This window comes from Astatotilapia calliptera, chromosome 8, assembly GCF_900246225.1.
Source record: "Astatotilapia calliptera chromosome 8, fAstCal1.2, whole genome shotgun sequence".
Classification (NCBI taxonomy): domain Eukaryota; kingdom Metazoa; phylum Chordata; class Actinopteri; order Cichliformes; family Cichlidae; genus Astatotilapia; species Astatotilapia calliptera.
The window spans coordinates 3,734,720-3,755,747 of NC_039309.1; the positions used below are offsets into that span (position 1 = coordinate 3,734,720).

Here is a 21,028-nt window from a genome sequence, read left to right on the forward strand (position 1 = left end):
TATTTATTAATTGATCCTTAGAGTTTAACTTTTATTTCCCATCAGTCAATCTCTAAAGATAGCAAAAAATGTCAGAATAGGTAATGTAATTTTTTCATGTTGATATTCACTTATTATACACTTGTCCTTTGCTGTTTTAAATTCATATTAAGAAACAAATGCCATATGTAAGGTCAGAGTTCAGTTCAATTTTAAAGTATTGTTTCATTTCAGCAGTTCATATTGTTTTCTGGTCCACACAAGAGCCACTTAATCTGGTCATGTTTCATTTCATTCTTTAATCTTATTTGGCAAACTGTTGGCAGATTTTTGTGTTTTTTTACTTAGTCGGGGTTTAACCAAGTGATGAAGCATCCCTCCTGCGTGAACGAGATCACGCTCAGCCTGAACGACAGAAACCCGAGGTAAACACCACGCACAGCCTGAACATGAAACTACAGTGGCTTGCAAAAGTATTCGGCCACCTTGAACTTTTCCACATTTTGTCACATTACAGCCACAAACATGAGTCAATTTTATTGGAATTCCACATCAAAGACCAACACAAAGTGGTGCACACGTGAGAAGTGGAACGGAAATCATACATGATTCCAAACATTTTTTACAAATAAATAACTGCAAAGTGGGGTGTGCGTAATTATTCAGCCCCTGAGTCAATACTTTATTGAACCACCTTTTGCTGCAATTCCAGCTGCCAGTCTTTTAGGGTCTGTCTCTACCAGCTTCGCACATCTACAGACTGAAATCTTTGCCCATTCTTCTTTGCAAAACAGCTCCAGCTCAGTCAGATTAGATGGGCAGCGTTTGTGAACAGCAGTTTTCAGATCTTGCCACAGATTCTGGATTGGATTTAGACACCAGACAGGTCAGAGATAAAGTTATTGAGAAATGTAAAGCAGGCTTAGGCTACAAAAAGATTTCCCAAGCCTTGAACATCCCACGGAGCACTGTTCAAGCCATCATTCAGAAATGGAAGGAGTATGGCACAACTGTAAACCTACCAAGACAAGGCCGTCCACCTAAACTCACAGGCCGAACAAGGAGAGCGCTGATCAGAAATGCAGCCAAGAGGCCCATGGTGACTCTGGATGAGCTGCAGAGATCTACAGCTCAGGTGGGGGAATCTGTCCATAGGACAACTATTAGTCGTGCACTGCACAAAGTTGGCCTTTATGGAAGAGTGGCAAGAAGAAAGCCGTTGTTAACAGAAAACCATAAGAAGTCCCGTTTGCAGTTTGCCACAAGCCATGTGGGGGACACAGCAAACATTTGGAAGAAGGTGCTCTGGTCAGATGAGACCAAAATGCAAAACGCTATGTGTAACTAACACTGCACATCACTCTGAACACACCATCCCCACTGTCAGATATGGTGGTGGCAGCATCATGCTCTGGGGGGCTTCTCTTCAGCAGGGACAGGGAAGCTGGTCAGAGTTGATGGGAAGATGGATGGAGCCAAATACAGGGCAGTCTTGGAAGAAAACCTCTTGGAGTCTGCAAAAGACTTGAGACTGGGGCGGAGGTTCACCTTCCAGCAGGACAACGACCCTGAACATAAAGCCAGGGCAACAATGGAACGGTTTAAAACAAAACATATCCATGTGTTAGAATGGCCCAGTCAAAGTCCAGATCTAAATCCAGTCGAGAATCTGTGGCAAGATCTGAAAACTGCTGTTCACAAACGCTGTGCATCTAATCTGACTGAGCTGGAGCTGTTTTGCAAAGAAGAATGGGCAAAGATTTCAGTCTGTAGATGTGCGAAGCTGGTAGAGACAGACCCTAAAAGACTGGCAGCTGGAATTGCAGCAAAAGGTGGTTCAATAAAGTATTGACTCAGGGGGCTGAATAATTACGCACACCCCACTTTGCAGTTATTTATTTGTAAAAAATGTTTGGAATCATGTATGATTTCCGTTCCACTTCTCACGTGTGCACCACTTTGTGTTGGTCTTTCACGTGGAATTCCAATAAAATAGATTCATGTTTGTAGCTGTAATGTGACAAAATGTGGAAAAGTTCAAGGTGGCCGAATACTTTTGCAAGCCACTGTATACTAAACTATAAGCTGAAAAGTGTACAAGAACTATGGATGTGATTATCTGCGAGGTGTTAGTGTTCAGGACGGACTTTAAATGTCCCGCGTCTTTATTAGACATGGGACTAATAAAGGTATCTTATCTTAAAGTAGTTGCTGGGCAGTGCATAAACGTCAATCGTCTTTTCAGGACTAAAGCTCTGGTGCTGGAGCTGCTGGCGGCCGTGTGTTTGGTGAGAGGAGGTCATGACATCATCCTCGCCGCCTTTGACAACTTCAAAGAGGTCAGTAGAGTCATTGCAGTGGCTGACAGTCATCACATGTATTTTTGAGGTGTGTCATTGGTAGCTGCCGCTTTAGGAGATTCCTGCTCTCTGTGTGAACATTAATTAACTGAATTAATTTGAGCTTCTGATTGATTTAATCAACATTGGTGAACAAGAAGATGACCAGAAATAAGCTGAGACAGCTTCTAGTAGTAATGATGTGTTTTGTTATTTAATTTTTGAAGTTTTGGCCCTCCATACTAAAACATGCACGTTAGATTTAAGCTGGGTGCTCGCTGTAAAGGGGATTTCTCCACCAGTATCTCATTTAGAGCACGAAAAGTTTAGGATTTTTAAGACTCATATGGATATTTAGTGATTTTAAAATGACTATTTTTTTATTCACATTCATTATATGTAGTTTTTATGAGTTCTTACCAAAATAATATGAACATATAACTTAAAATATAATGGAAAATATCAGTTAATCCGCTGATCTGGCTGAAATTTAAAGTTTAGGTCATTTAGTAAATAATTTGTGCTGCAAAAATCTGCTTTGTTTTCCAATTTTCTGAACCACATATTCATTTCAGAGGTCTAGGGCTTACCTTGTTATTAGGATACATCCTGGATGGACTGCTTATCCATCACAGGTCTAACATAACTATAGCCAATTTAGAATCACACATTATCCTAAAAGCAGGTCTTTGGACTGATTAGAATCCCAGAGAAACCCCACACAGGAACAAGGAGATCGTGCAAAGCCAACCATGGTTTTAGACCTTCTTTCTGTGTTCAGCAGTGATGACTCATCTCACATTCACACTTAAGGGATCAGAAGCTTAACATAGATCTATGGCACAGCACTCACATACCAGCAGGTTATGGGGGAACCCCAGGTTGAGCTGCCCGCCGTCAGCTGCTCCGTCCAGCTGTTCCTCTGCCAAACAACACTGACCGAAGAGGTATAAATATGTGAAACACTTGCTGAGTGGCCTCTCACCTCTCCTTGACCTTCTTCTGTCTTTGATTGAGAAAGCAGCACCTGTTGCTTCCTGTGGCTGTGGAGACAGAAGCTTAAACCTGAACCAGGAGAAAACATTCAGGAAGTCAAAAGCTGCTCTGCAACAAGCAGACACCCATTAAGTATTTCTTTCAGTTGCTTACAGTGAGCTAAACTGACCCCTCGTATTAAATTGCTTCTTTGGTCACTGTTATGTTAATTTAAATATTCAAATTTAAGCACATCTCACATTTGAGCTCATTTTAAATAATGGATTTACCCTGGAGGAGTACAAAACACAGAACAATTTTATTTCAATTTATACTTAAAGAGGATCTTTTCTCTATTTCTCGCTCTGCATTTTTTATTAAAGGACCTGATTACGGTAGCTTTGCATCATTCACAGTTTAAAATAATCCCCATTTCTCTTGTACTGAGTTTGATTGATCTTCTGCTTCTGAGGCCATGTTGTTCGGGGCTTTTTGCACTTGGTTACGTCTCCCAAGGCAAATTAGTCCTGGGTGAAGGGGCAAATGAAGAGTCATTCGGATGATGACATGAAAAACAAAAAATCCAGGATCCAGTTTACCCTGCCTGGCATAGAGTAACCGGGGCACCACCCTGGAGCCAGGAGCAGGCGAGGGGGAGTGCCTACTGGCAAGGCCTCACCCATGGGGCCTGCAGGGCACAGCTTGAAGAGGAGACATGGGTCTGTCCTCCTGTGAATGCATGGATGAATGAATGGATGCCATTCGGAGATCTTTAGATGCTCTGAAATCTCACCTACCACGCAATATCCTTGGGAATTGGTTGGTTGGCCAGTCGTCAAGTTGTTAAGACAGAAAATAAGACCCCTGTCATCTCTAAAGCAGCTCTGTGTGTTCAGGTCAATGCCATTCTTTCATGTTTTGGTGTTTGCGGAGTTTCTTTAAAAAGACTTCTATATACATGTTAAAAAAAATGAAGTGATGAATTAAACACCCGTCCGTTTGTAAACCCTCTGGCTGCATCAGCTTTAACCCGTTTGATTAATGTGGCATTGATTATCAGAGCTGTGACTCGAGTGTCACCGTGAGCGGAGCTTGTCGTCGGTGCCGCAGCAGTGTCGGCATGTGTGTGTGGGCGAGAGCTGGAAGAAGATGGGGAGAGCGATAGAGGCGGCCGGGCACGGGGCCAGGAGCTGGCTCATGTGTCCCTCAGCAGCAGAACATGGGCTTTGTTTAGGGTTGTGCTGGCTGTTCGATTGGCCTGGTGCATTATTCAGTGGACATGAGTGGGCAAGAAAGGGGCAGGTAGATTACCACACAGCAACGGATGAGACAGGGAACTTGCTGACATGCCAGCAGTTAGGAAAACACAGTCATAAAGAAGCCACGTTTTCTCTGCCAGGAAATCATGCGGCACACAAACACCGGGGATTGTTTACACCTGCAGAGCGAGCTGCAATCATCCTGTGCTGCTTTTATTACAACCATTATTTCTGTTTGTCCCTGAAATGAGCTGAATTTCTCCACAAACAGCCGACAGAGCCTCCTCTCTCTCAACGCTGCGCTGTTTGATTAGACCGCATGTTTGCTGAAATCCTGATGCATCGTTACGGCTGCAACAATGTTTCTGTGTGAGCACACTGCCCCCATGTGTGCACACACGGGGAAGGCAGCAAGCTCCAAATCTCCACGGACGTCACCTAGATTTATAAACCTGCAATGGGCACAATAAAAAGAATAAGAGGGTTGAATACTCAGCTGCTGTTTGATCTGATCTTTATTATTATTATTATTGTTTTCAGGTTTGTGGGGAGAAAAACCGATTCGAGAAGCTCATTGAGTATTTCCACAATGAAGAAAGCAACATCGACTTCATGGTAAAGCAGCAATTGCATTCAAATACATGCATGCAAAACACTTTTCAGGTTCACTATGTAATGACAACATATGAACATTTATATGTAAAGTAGAAAACATCAACATAAAAAAGAAAAGTGCACGGATAACAAAAGAACAGGAAATAAAAACATGACATAGAACCAGAAAAAGAGTGTGATTAAATTGGAAGACGACAGGATTTAAATATCAGGTAAATCTATAATGTGAGAGCAAGACTGTGCAGGGCTTCAAAGTAATACGTTTGTTATTCTGAACCTGCTCTATAAGCTGTCCTTCTAAAGTTTTCATGCAACGAGATTCAGCTGATCTATAAAAATACGTCACATTTGTCTTTTTGGCTAATGTTCAGTTTTTTGTCTAACAAGCAAAAGATCCCAGATTTATTCCCAGCAGGAGACACAGATCCCTTTGGGGCGGTGTCAGAAAGAGCATCTGGCATAAAAACTGCCAAATCCAACATGTGGAGCTGCCAGATGTTGAGTCCCCTTAAGCAATTGACAGAGGTAGACAATTCCTGTCATCAGGAATAACGTTTATTCTGTGATCTACCTGGTCAGTCTCCGGCCTCTTAATGAGTGTCAATGTTATCCTCAGGTTGAATAAGGTCAGCTCTAAACTGACATTACTACATCCCTCCAGGTTGATGCTCTGTCAGCGTCATTTCAAAATGAACATTTTCTTTGAATTTGGTGTGCAAATCATGAAAAAAGGCCCTAAATTAAACCTGCTTTTACTCTGCAGTAATAATATGATTTTTTAAAGAAATGCATAATCATCAGGGATGTGAAATTCCCTTGAAAAATGTTTGTGTTTGTAACATCTGTGATTTAACAATCTCTCCTCGTGTCTGTACAGCTGCAGCAGATTGTTGTAAATCATTTGTTGATTGATTGATTAACTGTAGACCTGAGATGGGGCTTCAGTTGGAGTTGACTGGTGGTGTTTTTCTAATACTGGTAACTGCCAGAAAAAAAAGAATAAATCTATTATTTATGTGCACAATTTGCTCTGGGACACAAAAAGTCCTCCTTTGTGTGAGAATTTACAAAAACAAGCTAAAATAATAAAGAATAGGGGTAATTAGTTTTTATAATTGAAAGCTTTCAGGCTGAGCCTTTTGTAAAATGACAGCTTTTCTTTTAATTAGACAGATTGTGTGCAATTATATATAATATGCAGAGTGCTGTGAAGAAGGCTTGTGTATTCCTAAAAGTTTGTTCTCCACTTTCTTTTACACAAGATCAGAGCTATAAGTAGAACAGCTGAGGACGGTAATCCAAAGTCTGCCACGAATTCAGAATTTAATTTAATGATGTCGTAAATTTGCAGGAGAGGCGTTTATTTAAGGTTACTTTAGGAGACGGGAGGAACAAAACTCCTCGACTAATCAACGAATCGATCAGGAAACAAAAAAGAAAAATGCAAACTGCAGCTTCCCGGAGCCCAAGATAACAATCTAATAACTAAAGTTAATGAGTTTGTAGTAACAAAAAGAAACGCAACACAATTTCACCCCTGAGAAGTGATTATTGCTGCAGTTGTTTATTGGGAAAAAAAAAGAACAATTAGCGAGTTTAGTTTTAACGGTTTTCAGTGTTTCCTCAGTCAGCTGCAGGAGCGGCTGCCAGCTGTCTGGAGCTGCGTTTTAGTCCGCTTGAAATCTGCAGAACTTTTAATTGGCCTCTTTAAACTTAACAAACTCAAAGTGGGAAACTCTGGACAATTACCAACAACTTCACTGAGAAGCAGATGGTCTGAGGTCACAAAATATGCCTTCCACCAAAGTGAACATTACTGAGCCTGTGTGAAACATTTTATGTCAGCGGTACTTGTTCACACGTCGTGTTCTGAAGCTCGTGTCTAATATTGTGCAGCAGCTGCTCGTGTCAGCAGTTTGGCCTCCTCGCTTTCATTAGCTCTACTGACGTTCTGCTCTCTGTAAGCAGACTTTCTTTACGTCGCACGGGTAAACTTTTAAACTTGTAGCCCCTGTCCTGGTGATGGTCCTGGTGATGGTGTCGGACACTGGTCTGAGTAGGTGACGCTGCTTCCTGTTGCACAAATGAATTCTTTTTGCCACCAGGTTGCCTGTATGCAGTTCATCAACATTGTGGTCCACTCAGTGGAAAACATGAACTTCAGAGTCCACCTCCAGTACGAGTTCACGCAGCATGGCCTGGATGAATACCTGGAGGCAAGTGTAAACTTGTTTGCCAAATTAACAGCTTTAAACTTATCTTAGACTCAGAGTCACAGCTTTCAGTTAAACTGAGTTGATTATTTTTTACTCTGGTGTTTTCTCTTTGTAGAAATTAAAGTTCACAGAGAGCGACAGGCTGCTGGTGCAGATTCAGGCCTACCTGGACAACGTGTTCGATGTTGGCGCTTTGCTGGAGGACGCTGAGACCAAGAACGCATTGCTAGAACACATGGAGGAACTGCAGGAACACAACGCGCAGGTCTGGATGTAAATGCATTAAATACAAACTAACCTTAAAGACAGTCTGTATCATATCAGCATGATTTCTATCAGTCTGGCCAGGACAGATTTTCAAATAAACCTGTGAGTGTGGATGAGCACGCTCACAGGTGCAATGGTCACATGGACCTGCTACATGCAGTGTCGTTGTCAGAGCTGATATTTATTCACCTTTCAAAAAACACTACAGAATGACAGGAAATACATCAAGCTGAAATAAACCTGAATATTTTCCAACTTTATTGCTTTAAAGCAAAACTGTAATTGTTTCTTTTATTAAATGCAGCTAGCTTATTAGTTAATCCAAGTCTAAGTCTAATTGAGACATTTCCTCCATTTTTGTGTTTAAGAAATTAAATAATTTCACGGCTGCCACATTGTATCACACAAATGAAGCAGCAGCTGAATCTGTTGAATGATGCAGTTAACAGGAAGCTGATAGACTCATGGCTCTAAAGCTAACTACCTTAGCCTAGCTTATTCACATTAGCTTCCTTCTCTAGTAAAATACTTTTTTTTTTTTTTTTAAATTAAGCTACCGAAGAAAAAAAATCATACTATGTGTTAAACTCTCCAGCAGCAACATGCGGTTGCTATTTAGATTATCTATACAGAAAAATGTTTGGGTGAAATTTCATGACTTTGTCTGGTAAATGAAAACTTTAAACATTACTGTGATATTAATCATGTAGGAATTCAAAATTACACAAGCAGTACATACATGAGAGAAAATGTAATACATTATAAGTCCACTTTAGTGTTAGTTTTCTTCTATGTTTGCTGCTCTCTGTGTAAAAATACATTTACCCATTACCCATGACCACTCTGGTGTCACAGCTCACCAGCAGACTTCAGGAGACCGAGACTGAGGCGATGGAGAAAGCCTCCGAGCTTGAGAAGAAGCTCATTCAGACCACCAAAGAAGTGGAGCTCCTGAAGGTAGAGAACAGCAAGTTCATGCTTACATGTTTTTCATACAGAAACACAGACTGTGCCAAGCAGTCAGATGGTAGCAGAAACATCAGAGCCAACATATCAAACATGAATCCACATCGTGTCACCTGACAGATAAAGGTTCCTAGAATAAGGTAAATGGGCGAATGTGGCTTAGTAACAGAAAAAAAGGCCTTAAATAGAGACATAATAATCCATTTCATGTTTCTGTGCTTTTATCTGTGTCTTCTCTTAAACACCAGAAGAGAAATAGTTCACAAGTAATCACTTTTTAAAGAGTACAGTACATTTATGGTTTTTACTCCAAACATTAACAAAAAGAAAATATTTGAACTCCTTTGTTTTTAAATTGTGCGGAAGATAAAGTCAAATAAAAAATGTAGTTTTGCTAAATTTAATAATAGTCTGAAATAACTGATCAGCTTTTCTAGAACTGATAACTCAGAGTTTAAAGTTAAACTCAGAGTTGCTTGAACCTGTTTTTTAGATCAGGGCTCAGTTCAAATCCATTTACTGATAAAGACTTAAAAACCACTCAGTTCTGCTTTATAGAGTTTTTTTGCTGCTTGATATTTTTGTTTGTGGTTCCAACACGAGGAAGGGCAAAAGCTCAGCCAGCGATCTTCGTCTTTTTGTTTGTTTTTTGAGTTTTACAGAGAGGAAAAAATCAATCGCTCAGCTCTGCCAGTATCTCAGTAACCTGTAGCCGTTTGTTCTTTTCCATTAGGCTCAAATTTAATTTTCCCTGTTTTGCTGTCCCAAAGCTGTGACCCACTATGATAACTACAGTATACTGAAACCTCACACCTACACCACATGTCCGCCACATGGAAGAGATGTGATTTGATTTTTAAGCACCTTTCTGCATATATTTGAATGCTAACGAGGAAAGAAATGCTTCCTGAGATGCTGAATTCTCTTTCTCACTTCAGGCTGATGAGTTCAAATTAGTAGCAGACATGTAGCATGCAGAGACAAACGTGTTGGCGTTGAAGTACAGCTTTGAAAATAGAGGAACTAATTGGCTTAATTAGGGAGAGACTGATTGTTCTTGTGAACGTTAGTTAAGAAAAAGCACATAGCAGCACTCTCACCGCAGGTACCCCACCTGGTGAAGATGATCTGATTAGAGTTTAGTGTTGCAGCTGCATAAATCTGCATATTAATGAGCCAAAGTGTTGTGAGCACGCATGTCCTTTTGCCAAGACGATCACACCAGATCACATATTTCTTTTTTTTAAGCTGACAGAACTGGTCCAGCCTGATTAAAGACACTTATGCTCTGTGTCACAGGAGAGTCTGCGGGAGTCTCGCTCGCAGGTGATTCTGCTGCAGCAGCGAGAGCAAGAACGTGAGCTCAAGCAGGAGAAAGAACAAGACACCCAGGCCCTGAAGGAGCTCGAGGTCAAAGTTCAGGCTCTGGTGGACCAGGGTCTTGTCCAAATGGGGCGCTCTTCCTCTGGACACCTAGCTGTTCAGGTGGTGCAGCAGAACAAGAAGCAGAAAGGTCGGCAATGTTTTATCACACCTTCCTAAATCCTCAGTAACCACACATACACTCACAGCGTGAACAATTCAAGTTTGAGTTTTATGAGCTGGATTCAGAAGTTCCCTTTTTTAGTGACCAGATAGCTGTGCTGCACCTATCCAGGTAACGTCAGGGTGAACTCTGGGTTTACAGCATTACAAAGGTGATGCGCTGGTGGTACATCTTCATGGTAACTTACCTGCACACAGACAAGGCCTACCTCCAATTTCTGTTTTTGTAACTCAAGATAAGAGATCAAAAGATCTGAAACCGCCATTGAGTCCGAAAAGTGCATCGCCAGTCCGAGATGATACTTCAGACCTTGGTGTGCGGATAATTAGAAGCTCTTTGTATTTCCCTGACGGGCATCATTATGGGATATTGATTCGTGTAATCAGATTTATTCCTTAATTACAGCTACACTGTAACTGCAAGTTGATGTGTAGACTATTTCCTGACAGCTGCAGATCAGGTTGATACAGGAAACAACCTTCAGGCCGTTCCTACAACAGAAGTTCCTCCACAGTCGGTACAAGCTCCTCCTCCCCCTCCTCCTCCACTTCCAGCTCCATCCTCAACCACAGCTCCACCTCCACCTCCTCCACCACCATCAGCTCTCCTGCCTTCTGGAGGCGGTAGGACGGAGGCGTCAGCAGGGACCTCAAGTGAGTCCACAATCAGAGCAAAATGAAGGTCTTAGTAAGTCTTTAAAAACAATCAGGTTTAGCAATTTTGGTTCATATTTTATTTTCTTGTCCTTGATATCTTAAAGAAGAGATGATTTTTTTCTTTTTATACATCAAACTTGAAAATGAAGAATGATTACAACAAGCAAAAGTTTCCAGCTTTTATCGAACTGATTGTAGAGATTTAAAAAAATGTTAAACTTTATAGAAAATCAAGAAATACCACAGAGAGGAGACATGTTGGAGAAACCAAAGTTTTACCCCCTTCCTGCCTTGGTAATCATTTTCCAGCTCCACTTTGGGAACTTTTAGTAATGATTTCAGTGTCTTTTCTTGTGAAAGTAACAAACGGCAGATTCCCCAACGCAATATTTAGGAAGATATCTCTGTTACAATACGAACATTTCTCTTACAGACTGTAAAAAGAAGAAGGCCATTCAAACCAAATACCGCATGCCGCTGTTCAACTGGCAGGCCCTCAAATCCAACCAGGTCGCAGGAACAATCTTCAGTGAGGTGGACGACGAGTGCATCTTAGAGGTTTGTTCATGTTTCCTCTGCTGTCCCAAAAACATCTGGACCTGGGTTCCTTCATGGACAGTACTTACAAGATGCACGCAGCCAACATGATCACACCTGCTGGTTTTTGTTGCTGCATTTTGGAGTCAGAGGGTACTGTGCTAAGTTTTCAGCTAAGTCTAGCTAGTCTGGTTAGGAAAAGCAGCACACAGACAATTAGCTAATTAGTAAGTAACAGACTAATTATGCTTGAAAAGTCACTAAGTTGGAAGACAAAGTTCTTGGAAAGTCATTTTGTCAGATAATTTTATTAAAGATCCAACAAAAGGCATCGCAAACACTGGGCAGATGAATTATTTAAAAAAACAAGCAAACAAACAAACAAATAAACCCTCACCTCCTGAATAGTTGATGGTGGAAACTACCCGTAGGGACCCAAACAGTGTTTTGTGCCAGGCTGTCAACACACTTTGCAACGTGTTGGACATTTTTTACATGAGAGTTATGGGGATGAGCACTGGTTTGGAGTCAGCCTCCAGTGGCCATAAGTGGAACTACAGTAGTTTTGGTATTTCTGCACTGGCTTCATTTTCAGACGTGGAGGTTGCAGGTTGGGTTTTAATCCAATTGTGGTGCAAATCGTTTAGCAGAAAACAACAACATGCAATCTATGCATTTCTTTTCTTCTATATTAGTGCAATCAATCCTATTAAGACAGTACTGTGTTTTTGTGTTACATTGGAATAGCAGTAATGTATTATCATGGGAACTTGCATTTATTCTACATCACTTAAATCCATGGATATTCTTCCATGCTTTTCTCCATTTGCAAACCTTTGTGAGTATTTTAAAAAGAACAAAACGAAATTTACAATAATCTTTAGAACAAATTTTCCAGGAATTTTTCCAGCAGTCACATGCTTTATCAGGAAGTAGTTTAGTCTGTAATAGGCTGCTACGTGACTTACAGTAAACAAAAGTGAAAGTTTAATCTGAGTATTAAAAAATCTTAATGGTCTCTGTTTCTGTATTTGAACCCTGTTATTAGGAGCTAAACATGGCTGCCTTTGAGGAGCAGTTTAAGACCAAAGCCCAGTCGACCCCTGTAGATCTGGGAACCCTAAAGAAGAAAATGGCCCACAAGAGTCCCAGTAAAGTGTCTCTAATGGAGCCCAACAGGGCCAAAAACCTGGCCATCACCCTGCGTAAAGAAGGAATGGCTGCTTCTGATATCTGCTGTGTCATTGAGACGTATGTGTTAAACCCTGTTTGTGCATCAGCTGAATAATACGGCAATAAAAAGAAAATCTGAATATATTGCAAAGACACTTTATATTCAGAACGTGCACCGTCCCCGCAGGTACAACCTGAAAGCTCTGAGCCTGGACTTCCTCGAGCTGTTGGAGCGTTTCATCCCCACAGAGTATGAAATGAAGCTCATCCACAACTACGAGTGCGAGGGCAGGCCCCTGGACGAGCTCAGCGAGGAGGACCGCTTCATGGTGCGCTTTAGCAAGATCCCGCGGCTTTCCCAGCGCATCAGCACTCTCACCTTCATGGGCAATTTCCCTGAGAGCGTCCAGCTGATACAGCCTGTGAGTCCACGGTTGAACTGTATTTGAGGAAAGAGAATTAAGCAAAGTTTACAACAGGGGATTTCACAGTCATGCCGAGGAAAAGGCAGTTATTCTCTTAGAGTTTATTCCTAGAAGTGGGCTGAATAAAAGCCCACTTCTAGGAATAAAAGGCATTTATTCAGGTACTGAGGTTTAACACGGGGAAATTTCTCCTTATCAGCACTCTGGCTTTATATTTACAGTGGAATCACTCTTGTCCTCTGACTCTGCGAGAATTACAAAAAAGTAGAACTAGTCCTTTAAAATAAAAATGTTAGTGTATACTGTAATGTGCACGCACTGATCTTTGCATTATTTCTTACAGCAACTGAATGCCATCATCGCGGCCTCGATGTCCATCAAGTCTTCCACTAAGCTGAAGAAAATTCTCGAGGTGATTCTTACTTTTATATTAAGTGTCAAAGAGCTCCAGTTCATGACTAAATAATAACCTTTACTGGTTAGGACTGCTTCTCTGTGACTTCCTGTGAATCCTCAGCAACGGCAAAATGGAATCAAAGTCACTGACCTCCTAATTAGCATTAAAAATTACAGTCAAATCCTGGCTTATAACATTTTTAATTTGTTTATTGTTCTTCTAATTTCATTTTAAAATACTGGTTGATGGGGGGGCTCTCAGCAAAACAACAGAAACACATTCAGCCAAGATCTCACATAAGCTGTAAATAAACGATGGACCATCCGTTTGTAATGGAGCCTCAACGTTAGCATTTTGTGGTGTTTTTTTGTTCCCAGAGGTGACCATATTTAGATGAAGTAACAGTGGTAAGATGTCAAGTAACACTAGTTTAGGTAGGTGCAGGCTTGGCCAACTGTAGGCCTCGAGGACACTGGGTCAACACACCTGAATCAAATGATTACCAGGCCTCTGGAGAACTTCAAGACATGTTGAGGAGGTCATTTAGCCATTTAAATCAGCTGTGTTGGATCAAGGACGCACAAAACCTGCAGGACACCAGCCCTCGAGGCCTGGGTTTGGACAGCACTGGGTTAGTGAGCTGTATCAGTGCACTGTATACATGCAATACACAAACACTGATAATAGTTAATGGTAGAAACCTGGAACACTAGAAAAACAGAGCCTTGTAATTTGTCTCACAGACTGGTACTTATACGCTGCTTTCTGCTATGAGCCTCATTCACCCATTCACATTATTCTGTGCCAGAGTGTTTTCAGGCTTTGATGGAAATAATTTCAGGTCCAGTTCAGCAGTTCTGGGAAAATAGCCTCCAAAGCTTGCAAGAGCACAGCTGGTGTAATATGAGACCAAACATGCTGTGTCTTTAACCCGGAGGAATTTTTTTCCTTCAACTTTGGTTGTTGTTTTTTCTCCTAAATTTAAAGTGGCATAAAAACAATGATGAGTTGTTTCTGGAAAGGGAGAGGTTTTGTGTTTTACCTCTGTGACAGATTTCAAGTTTTGTTTTTCACTGCAGGTTTATTTTTGAGTCTGTGTGGGCTGCATATCACACATGCTGTCACTTTGTGTCACATCTGACAACATACTTTTCTGTCTGTTGCTGATGTAAAGATCATCTTGGCATTTGGAAACTACATGAACAGCAGCAAGCGAGGAGCAGCATATGGCTTCCGTCTGCAAAGCTTAGACTTGGTGAGAAAATTAATGCAGTTTTTTCCTGCAGCTACAGATGGCTTTTTGCTTCGGTTGCTATTTCTGTAGATAATTCAAAAATATTTTGTGCAACCTGTTGTTTTTATCGATCTAATGTCAGACTTTTCATTCTTTGCTGGCTCTCCCAAGCTGTTGGACACCAAATCTACAGACCGAAAACAGACACTGATGCACTTCATCGTCAACATCATCCAGGAGAGATACCCAGAGCTGCAATCCTTCCCCACAGAGCTGCACTTCCTGGATAAGGCGGCACTTGGTAAGCACATCCTCACATGTGTACAGTGATTAATGATGGCTGAACTCCTGTCACAGTTTACAAAGGTCCAAGATCCAAGCAGATCCACTACTTCCCTCCCAAATTAAGTAATTATAGATTAAACTCTAAACTATGAAACAAAGCTGCAAATAAATAAAGAAATAAAGCACAGCACAATATGATTCCTGACAGTAGCTCAAGAGTTGCTGCTATAAAAGAAAAAAAAAAATCAAAAAGAAAAACTAGCATTTGATCTGATCAACATTTGGCCTAAAATCTTGTTTTTATTAACTGTATTTGTGGTTTGTAGCCCTGTAGTAATTGGATGTTTTGACCTGTGTTGCCTTTTTAACTTCTGACTTCCTGACCCCCCTTTTTTTAATCGTGTGTCCAAGATGCTGTGAGTGTAGGCCTGAGGTCATTTTTTAAAAATGGTTTTAAAAAAAATGTTAAATATCTCCATGAACATGAAAAGCCCCCCAAAAAGATCTCAAAGTCTGTCAAGTGCATGCCAAAGAAACAGGTGGTGATATAATCCTAAGTGTGAAGAAATGCTGGCAAATAAAAAGACAGAGTGTAGTCAAAAGGGAGGTGAAGGCACATAACTTTGATCTTACGAGACAAAAATCGCTGTTTCTCTTTTCCACGTTTAAATGCAGCAGAGTTTCTGTAAATGAAAAGCTTTATTTTTAGTGACCCTCAGGACAAAAGGACAAAATTCACAGAAAAATCTGTGTTTACCAAAATATCCGTGTACATGTGGATGTAGCCTGAATCTCCCTTGTAAACTACACTTGATTAAGGCAACCTGCTAGAAACCAAAGCAGTCATGGGGCGTTTTCAGTGTAGCACCATGTTTTCACCTTGTAACTGACATGAAACTACTGCAACCGCTCACCAACAATTGGAGAACACCTAGAAGTTTCTATGGAGATGCTGACTGGTATGTCTGAGATGACCAAGAGGATAAAACCTACACAAAGCCAGAGTTATTGGTTATACTTTTGAAACTTTTATTATTACCGTTAAATGTGGTCAAACTTTAATCACATACATTTTAGTTTAAACTAATACCACAGATTGTAAATACACTGATGATAAAATGACAAATGCTCACAAGGTGTTATGACAGCAGTAGAATCACTTTATTCATGCAACACCTTGCATAACCCTTCAGTCTTCTAAAGTACATCATAATCTAGTTGATGTTTGATAAGCAATGATAAGAATGTTAATTTGAAGCTCTAACTTCACCTTGAAGTCTTTGTCTCTTTTAGTTTCTGTGGACAGTATCCTGCAGGACCTTCAGGCTCTGGAGAGAGGCATGGAGGGGACGAAGAGGGAGTTCTCCATAGAAAAAGACAATCTAGTGCTGCAGCGTTTTCTCAACACCAACGTGGAGCTGCTCAATGGTCTCATAGCCGATGGAAAGACCGCACAGGTCGGATTTAATTATCAAAATCAGAATACTTTATTAATCCCTGAGGAAATTATCCAAATTTGTCTCTGTCAATGTTAGGAACAGGAAGTACTTGTCAGTTCATGGCTGATCGTGACCTTCTTTTGCAGGATGCTTATGACTCAGCTGTGGAGTACTTCGGAGAAAACCCCAAAACAACGCCGCCCTCTATGTTCTTCCCTATTTTTGTCAGATTCATCAAAGCGTACAAGGTCAGATAACAGACAGCTGCTTCACTGATATGCACCAAGAGCTTTTACATTACACCTGCAGCCATCAGTGACTGTTTATAATCTGACCTCTGAAACATTGGTTTTGTGTTTGCCAGCAAGCAGAGCTGGACATCGAGCAGAGAAACAAGCAACACGAGGCTCCTTTAACTCCTCCTAAACCTGAAGTCATGGGGAACAAGGTGGGAACGATAAACAGTCAGTGCAGGAAAAGTACTTTCAAGTGTGTCTACAAACTTTCCAAGCACATAAAGATGATTTTCTCCTGAATAATTAGACTGTGTCATTTTGCAACAACACTTTAAAAGCTGACAGTAGACCTCAGACTTTATCTGTCGGCCCTTTCTTTTTTGATTTTTTTTAAAGTGATATTCAGCAAGGGAAACACCACCCTTCAAAAAGTACTTCTTCTCAGTGAAGGACAGAGAGAAATACTCTTTTCTGAAAGCCCTTTTCCTCTGGTAGAGACATTAATGATCTCAGTTTAGAGGAAAACTGCTTTGCTTTTAGAGAAATGTGTACAAAGACCCACGACATTAAAAGGTCAAAGTATCAACAAAAACTAGTGTGATGCTCCAGTCAGCCATGTCAAGTACAAAGACAGATAAACTACCATAAAATATAATAATATAAGGTATTGGATCTGGAACAAGCCTGGAGCTGGACTGCCCTGTTCGATGTCCAAACAGCTCTCTTCAGTTCCCAGTCATATATGAACTGTTATTAACGAAAGTGGTAAACATGGTCCGCGCTGCCATCAAATTCAAAATAAGACAATATTTTTCTTTCTTAAAATGGTCAATTCTTTTTGTTTTAGTTAGTTTTAATTTTCGAATTGAAACATTTGATCAGTTCTGTGTTGCTGACCGCTTGTACTTCTTCACCTATCAGACTTCCACACTTTAAGGACATTCCTTGAGATTATAACTTTCATGCATAAAAACGACCAGACTATTGGACATAAAAAGAACTAAAACTCTCAAAGCATGTTGTAAAAAGTTGCATTCAACTAAATCTGATTTGTTGTTTCAGGGTCCCATGATGCCCAGACCGCCCCAGATGGACCTGATAGCAGAGCTGAAGAAGAGGCAGATGTCTCCTTTGGTGAGGGAGGGGAAAGACGGAGCCATCGAGGACATTATCACAGGTACACAACAAACTGTCTGTTTTTTGTATATGTGTTGTGAACCGTTATCAGCAATTATCAGGAGGGGTTAGTTACACAGAGCTCACGCTGCCAAGGCAACAGAAAGATGCAGCTATGCAGTTACAGGTTCGTGTGGTGCTAAAGCTACACAGTGACAGCTACGTAATTAAAGTTCAAACATTGTATCAAGTGAAGTTTAGCTGCTAACATAGCAACACTTACACACTAATGCTTGCTAATTAACTAGCTAACAACTAAACTGATCACTTTTACATAGATTAGAACTAGATTTTTTAATTTGTTTTGTTTTTTGTTTGTTTTGTCTACAAACTTTGAAAGGCAGCAGCTAAATCAACATAAGCCACAAACTGTTTCTCTGCACTTGTTTATGTTGTGTTCCAGCAACCACTCCCCAACTGATTGGAGAGTACAGATTTTTCCCAACAGCAAGAACTCGTCACTGAGCGCTGACTAAGCTAAGCTAACTATCTCCTGATTTCCAGCTCTAGATTTGATGGACGCTCTAGTCCATTCATTTTTATTTTTCTGTACCTTCTGCTGTCACACACTTTTTTCACACTAATCGTCCTCAGTGTTTTTACTTTCTTATCTAAGCAGCTGTTAATCTCATTAACATTTTATCCTATTTCCTCTCCAGCAGTGCTCTTTTTTTAAATTTCCTTAGTTCAACAAACTTTCACTAAGGCTTACATCCCTCTCCTGTGCCCTTGTTTGTCCCTCCTCTCTTCCTGTCCCTGTTGTTTTTTTTTCTCTTCTGTCTTCAGCTCTTAAATCCGTGCCCTTCACGGCTCGCTCTGCCAAACGCTCCTCTCGTCTCTTCTGCGACTCTGTCTTCAGTGAAGAGGTGATGTTTTCAAATCCGCTCCTGCTGATCATGACACTGTCATTGTATTTATAACCAGGAAGAGATGGTGGATACAGAGTGTAGAGGTCACTTATAATCCTTTGAGCCCAGCTTCTATTTCTGCTCCAGTCATGGACATGAGACAAACTCAACAGTGAATAACAACAATAAACACAAAATATTAGAAACACATTATATGGCACTAAAACTGCATAGAAATTGTCCTGCTCTGCCTTCCCAATGTAACTGTATCCCAGACAGTCTGCCCTTGAAGGAATATTTTGGGTGCTGTTTATTGGATTTATGCCTCGTGACTGAGTTCTCTCCAGAGGTTTTCTGACACACTTTAAATGGCTTTCAAAGAGAAGGAGAGCAGCTCAAACTAAAACACAAGAATATGCTGTAGAATATGCTTGTCTTGGATTTGAAGGTTAAAGGAGATCTATTATGTTTTCCTTGTTTCCAGTCATAAAAGTACTCTTAGAGTGCTTGGATAATAAAGATATATTCAATATATTAAAGGGAACTAAAGTAAAGGACATTTAGCACTGTTGCCTCATTTGTTAATGGGTCCTGGTTTCAGAGCCACACAACGTCCAGCTGTGTGGAGTTTGTTGAGTTGTAGTTAATCCTGCTGATGCAGGCCCGCAGCACAAAAGACTTTATCTCAAGAATTTCACAGGCTTGTTAAATAACATCATTTAATGACTTAGAGGCTGAATTTAAATTGAACAAACAACGGTAATGGAGATATACGCTAATTCTTAGACTGATAACAGTGATTTTTAAACTAATTTACTCACCCAAAAACTGTCAAAGCTCTTCCCTTTTTATTTCAATCTGTGGTGCAGGACGTACGACATCTCTGTACTACGCTATGCTGTCCAAAAGTATACTTCTACCAGTCGTTTAAAAAGTGTTGGAAGGTTCATGTTGGTCAGTGTATGTATCAGTCATCTCAAGCACAGCCTGCTCTGAACACTTAAATTACAATTACAGTTTTTTCTATGCAGTACCCACAAAAACATTCTGTGTAGCCAATCAGAAAAGAGAAAGCTTAAATGATGGAGGGGCTGAAGTATATCTTTAGATGAGCTGATCACAGTACATTCATATAATTCTCTACAATGATTATTTTGAGCTGTGAATGCTGTAAAGTTACTCCTGTAACGTCCAACAACAAAAACACGAAGTTGGAAATCAGCGTAATAGATTCCTTTTAAGATTGATCGTACATCACATCACACCTGTGAAGAGACGAAGGTGAGAAAGACACAAAGGTTTAAAAGGTGTTTTTTTTTTAAAGCAGCAAAACACAACAAAGATTACCACAAAGCAGCCTCACACACCCACAAAGATGTGCAAAATACCACAAAGACATGAAAAACAACTGAGAGACAAAAAGTGAAATGCAAAAGAACACGCTGGTGCCTTCTGTGGGTCTTTTAAAAGCTTATGCTGAGGGGCTCATTGTCCCACACTCTATCCATGTCTGACACAGATTCTAATTAAGATTTTATAAGAGCCAGGATGGCTTGGCAGTGACTCTTTCATACCAGACGTCTTCGCATTTTCCTGTTTTTTGTGTTGTTGTTTTTTTATGGCCAATTTGATGAGTAGAAATATGTATTTTATGGCTCAGTAAATAAAGCCCAACAGGCCCTTAGTTTGCCTTTGACATATGTCAGCGGGCTGTTCTGAAGCTTCTTGTCTCACGTGGATTATTCGTGTTTGTTCTCTTTCGTCAGATCTGAGAAATCAGCCGTACAGACGGGGGGACGTCGGCCGACGCAGCGCCAAGTGGAAACCAGGGCAACAGCTGCAGGTATCCTCAGACATCTCCCTCTGAAACACAACAACGTGGACTGGGTTCATCATCGTGGCTTTACAAGCACAACGCATTTGACTCACTATGGTGACAGTCTTATCACTCTCAAGCATGTGGACGAATGCAGGGGTGGAAATGCATGCACGAAGATCCCTAAAGAGACAAAAACATAAGCTAATGCACACACACACACACACACACACACACACACACACACACACACACACACACACACACACACACACACACACACACACACACACGCACATTTCTGCTGCATTAGGGCGGCTCTCTGGATAAACTTCAAACTGACTGTAGAAATGTTCTGTGATTTGAGTGATTAAATGTTAAAGAGGGCGAATTATTAGCTGTACTCAGCGCTAATGACACTGGATGCCATCCGAGGTAATCAAGACAATTACATGGAAGAACGAGCCACTCAGCTGAGAGGTAACACGAGCGCTTCATTACTGCCGCTAAGACATCAGAGCCTCACCAGAAAATTCATCTTCAAAGGCAAAAAGCTGATAGACTCGTGGATCATTTTGATATTTTTTTATTAGTTTTAGTTTAAACAGAATTTTAATCGCAGCGTCCCATCACTCTTTCCGTGT

General features: G+C 40.7%; 1 protein-coding gene across 3 annotated transcripts in view; it reads left to right on the forward strand.

The window, feature by feature from the left end:
• fmnl1b (formin-like 1b) overlaps positions 1–20,617 on the forward strand; it is a 36,504-nt gene extending 15,887 nt beyond the window's left edge. The window contains exons 8-27 of one of the 3 annotated variants that reach the window (XM_026177939.1): positions 328–404; positions 2,225–2,318; positions 5,093–5,167; positions 7,273–7,383; positions 7,499–7,648; positions 8,506–8,607; positions 9,916–10,129; positions 10,612–10,815; positions 11,252–11,376; positions 12,404–12,606; positions 12,716–12,950; positions 13,297–13,365; positions 14,525–14,605; positions 14,756–14,885; positions 16,163–16,326; positions 16,455–16,556; positions 16,673–16,756; positions 17,607–17,721; positions 18,507–18,586; positions 20,335–20,396. In XM_026177939.1, coding sequence (XP_026033724.1) covers positions 328–404; positions 2,225–2,318; positions 5,093–5,167; positions 7,273–7,383; positions 7,499–7,648; positions 8,506–8,607; positions 9,916–10,129; positions 10,612–10,815; positions 11,252–11,376; positions 12,404–12,606; positions 12,716–12,950; positions 13,297–13,365; positions 14,525–14,605; positions 14,756–14,885; positions 16,163–16,326; positions 16,455–16,556; positions 16,673–16,756; positions 17,607–17,721; positions 18,507–18,586; positions 20,335–20,340 — 2,421 coding nt within the window. In that variant the 3' untranslated portion in view covers positions 20,341–20,396. The other 2 variants (XM_026177938.1, XM_026177940.1) reach the window with 2 other exon arrangements.
• Positions 20,618–21,028: the final 411 nt, after the last annotated feature.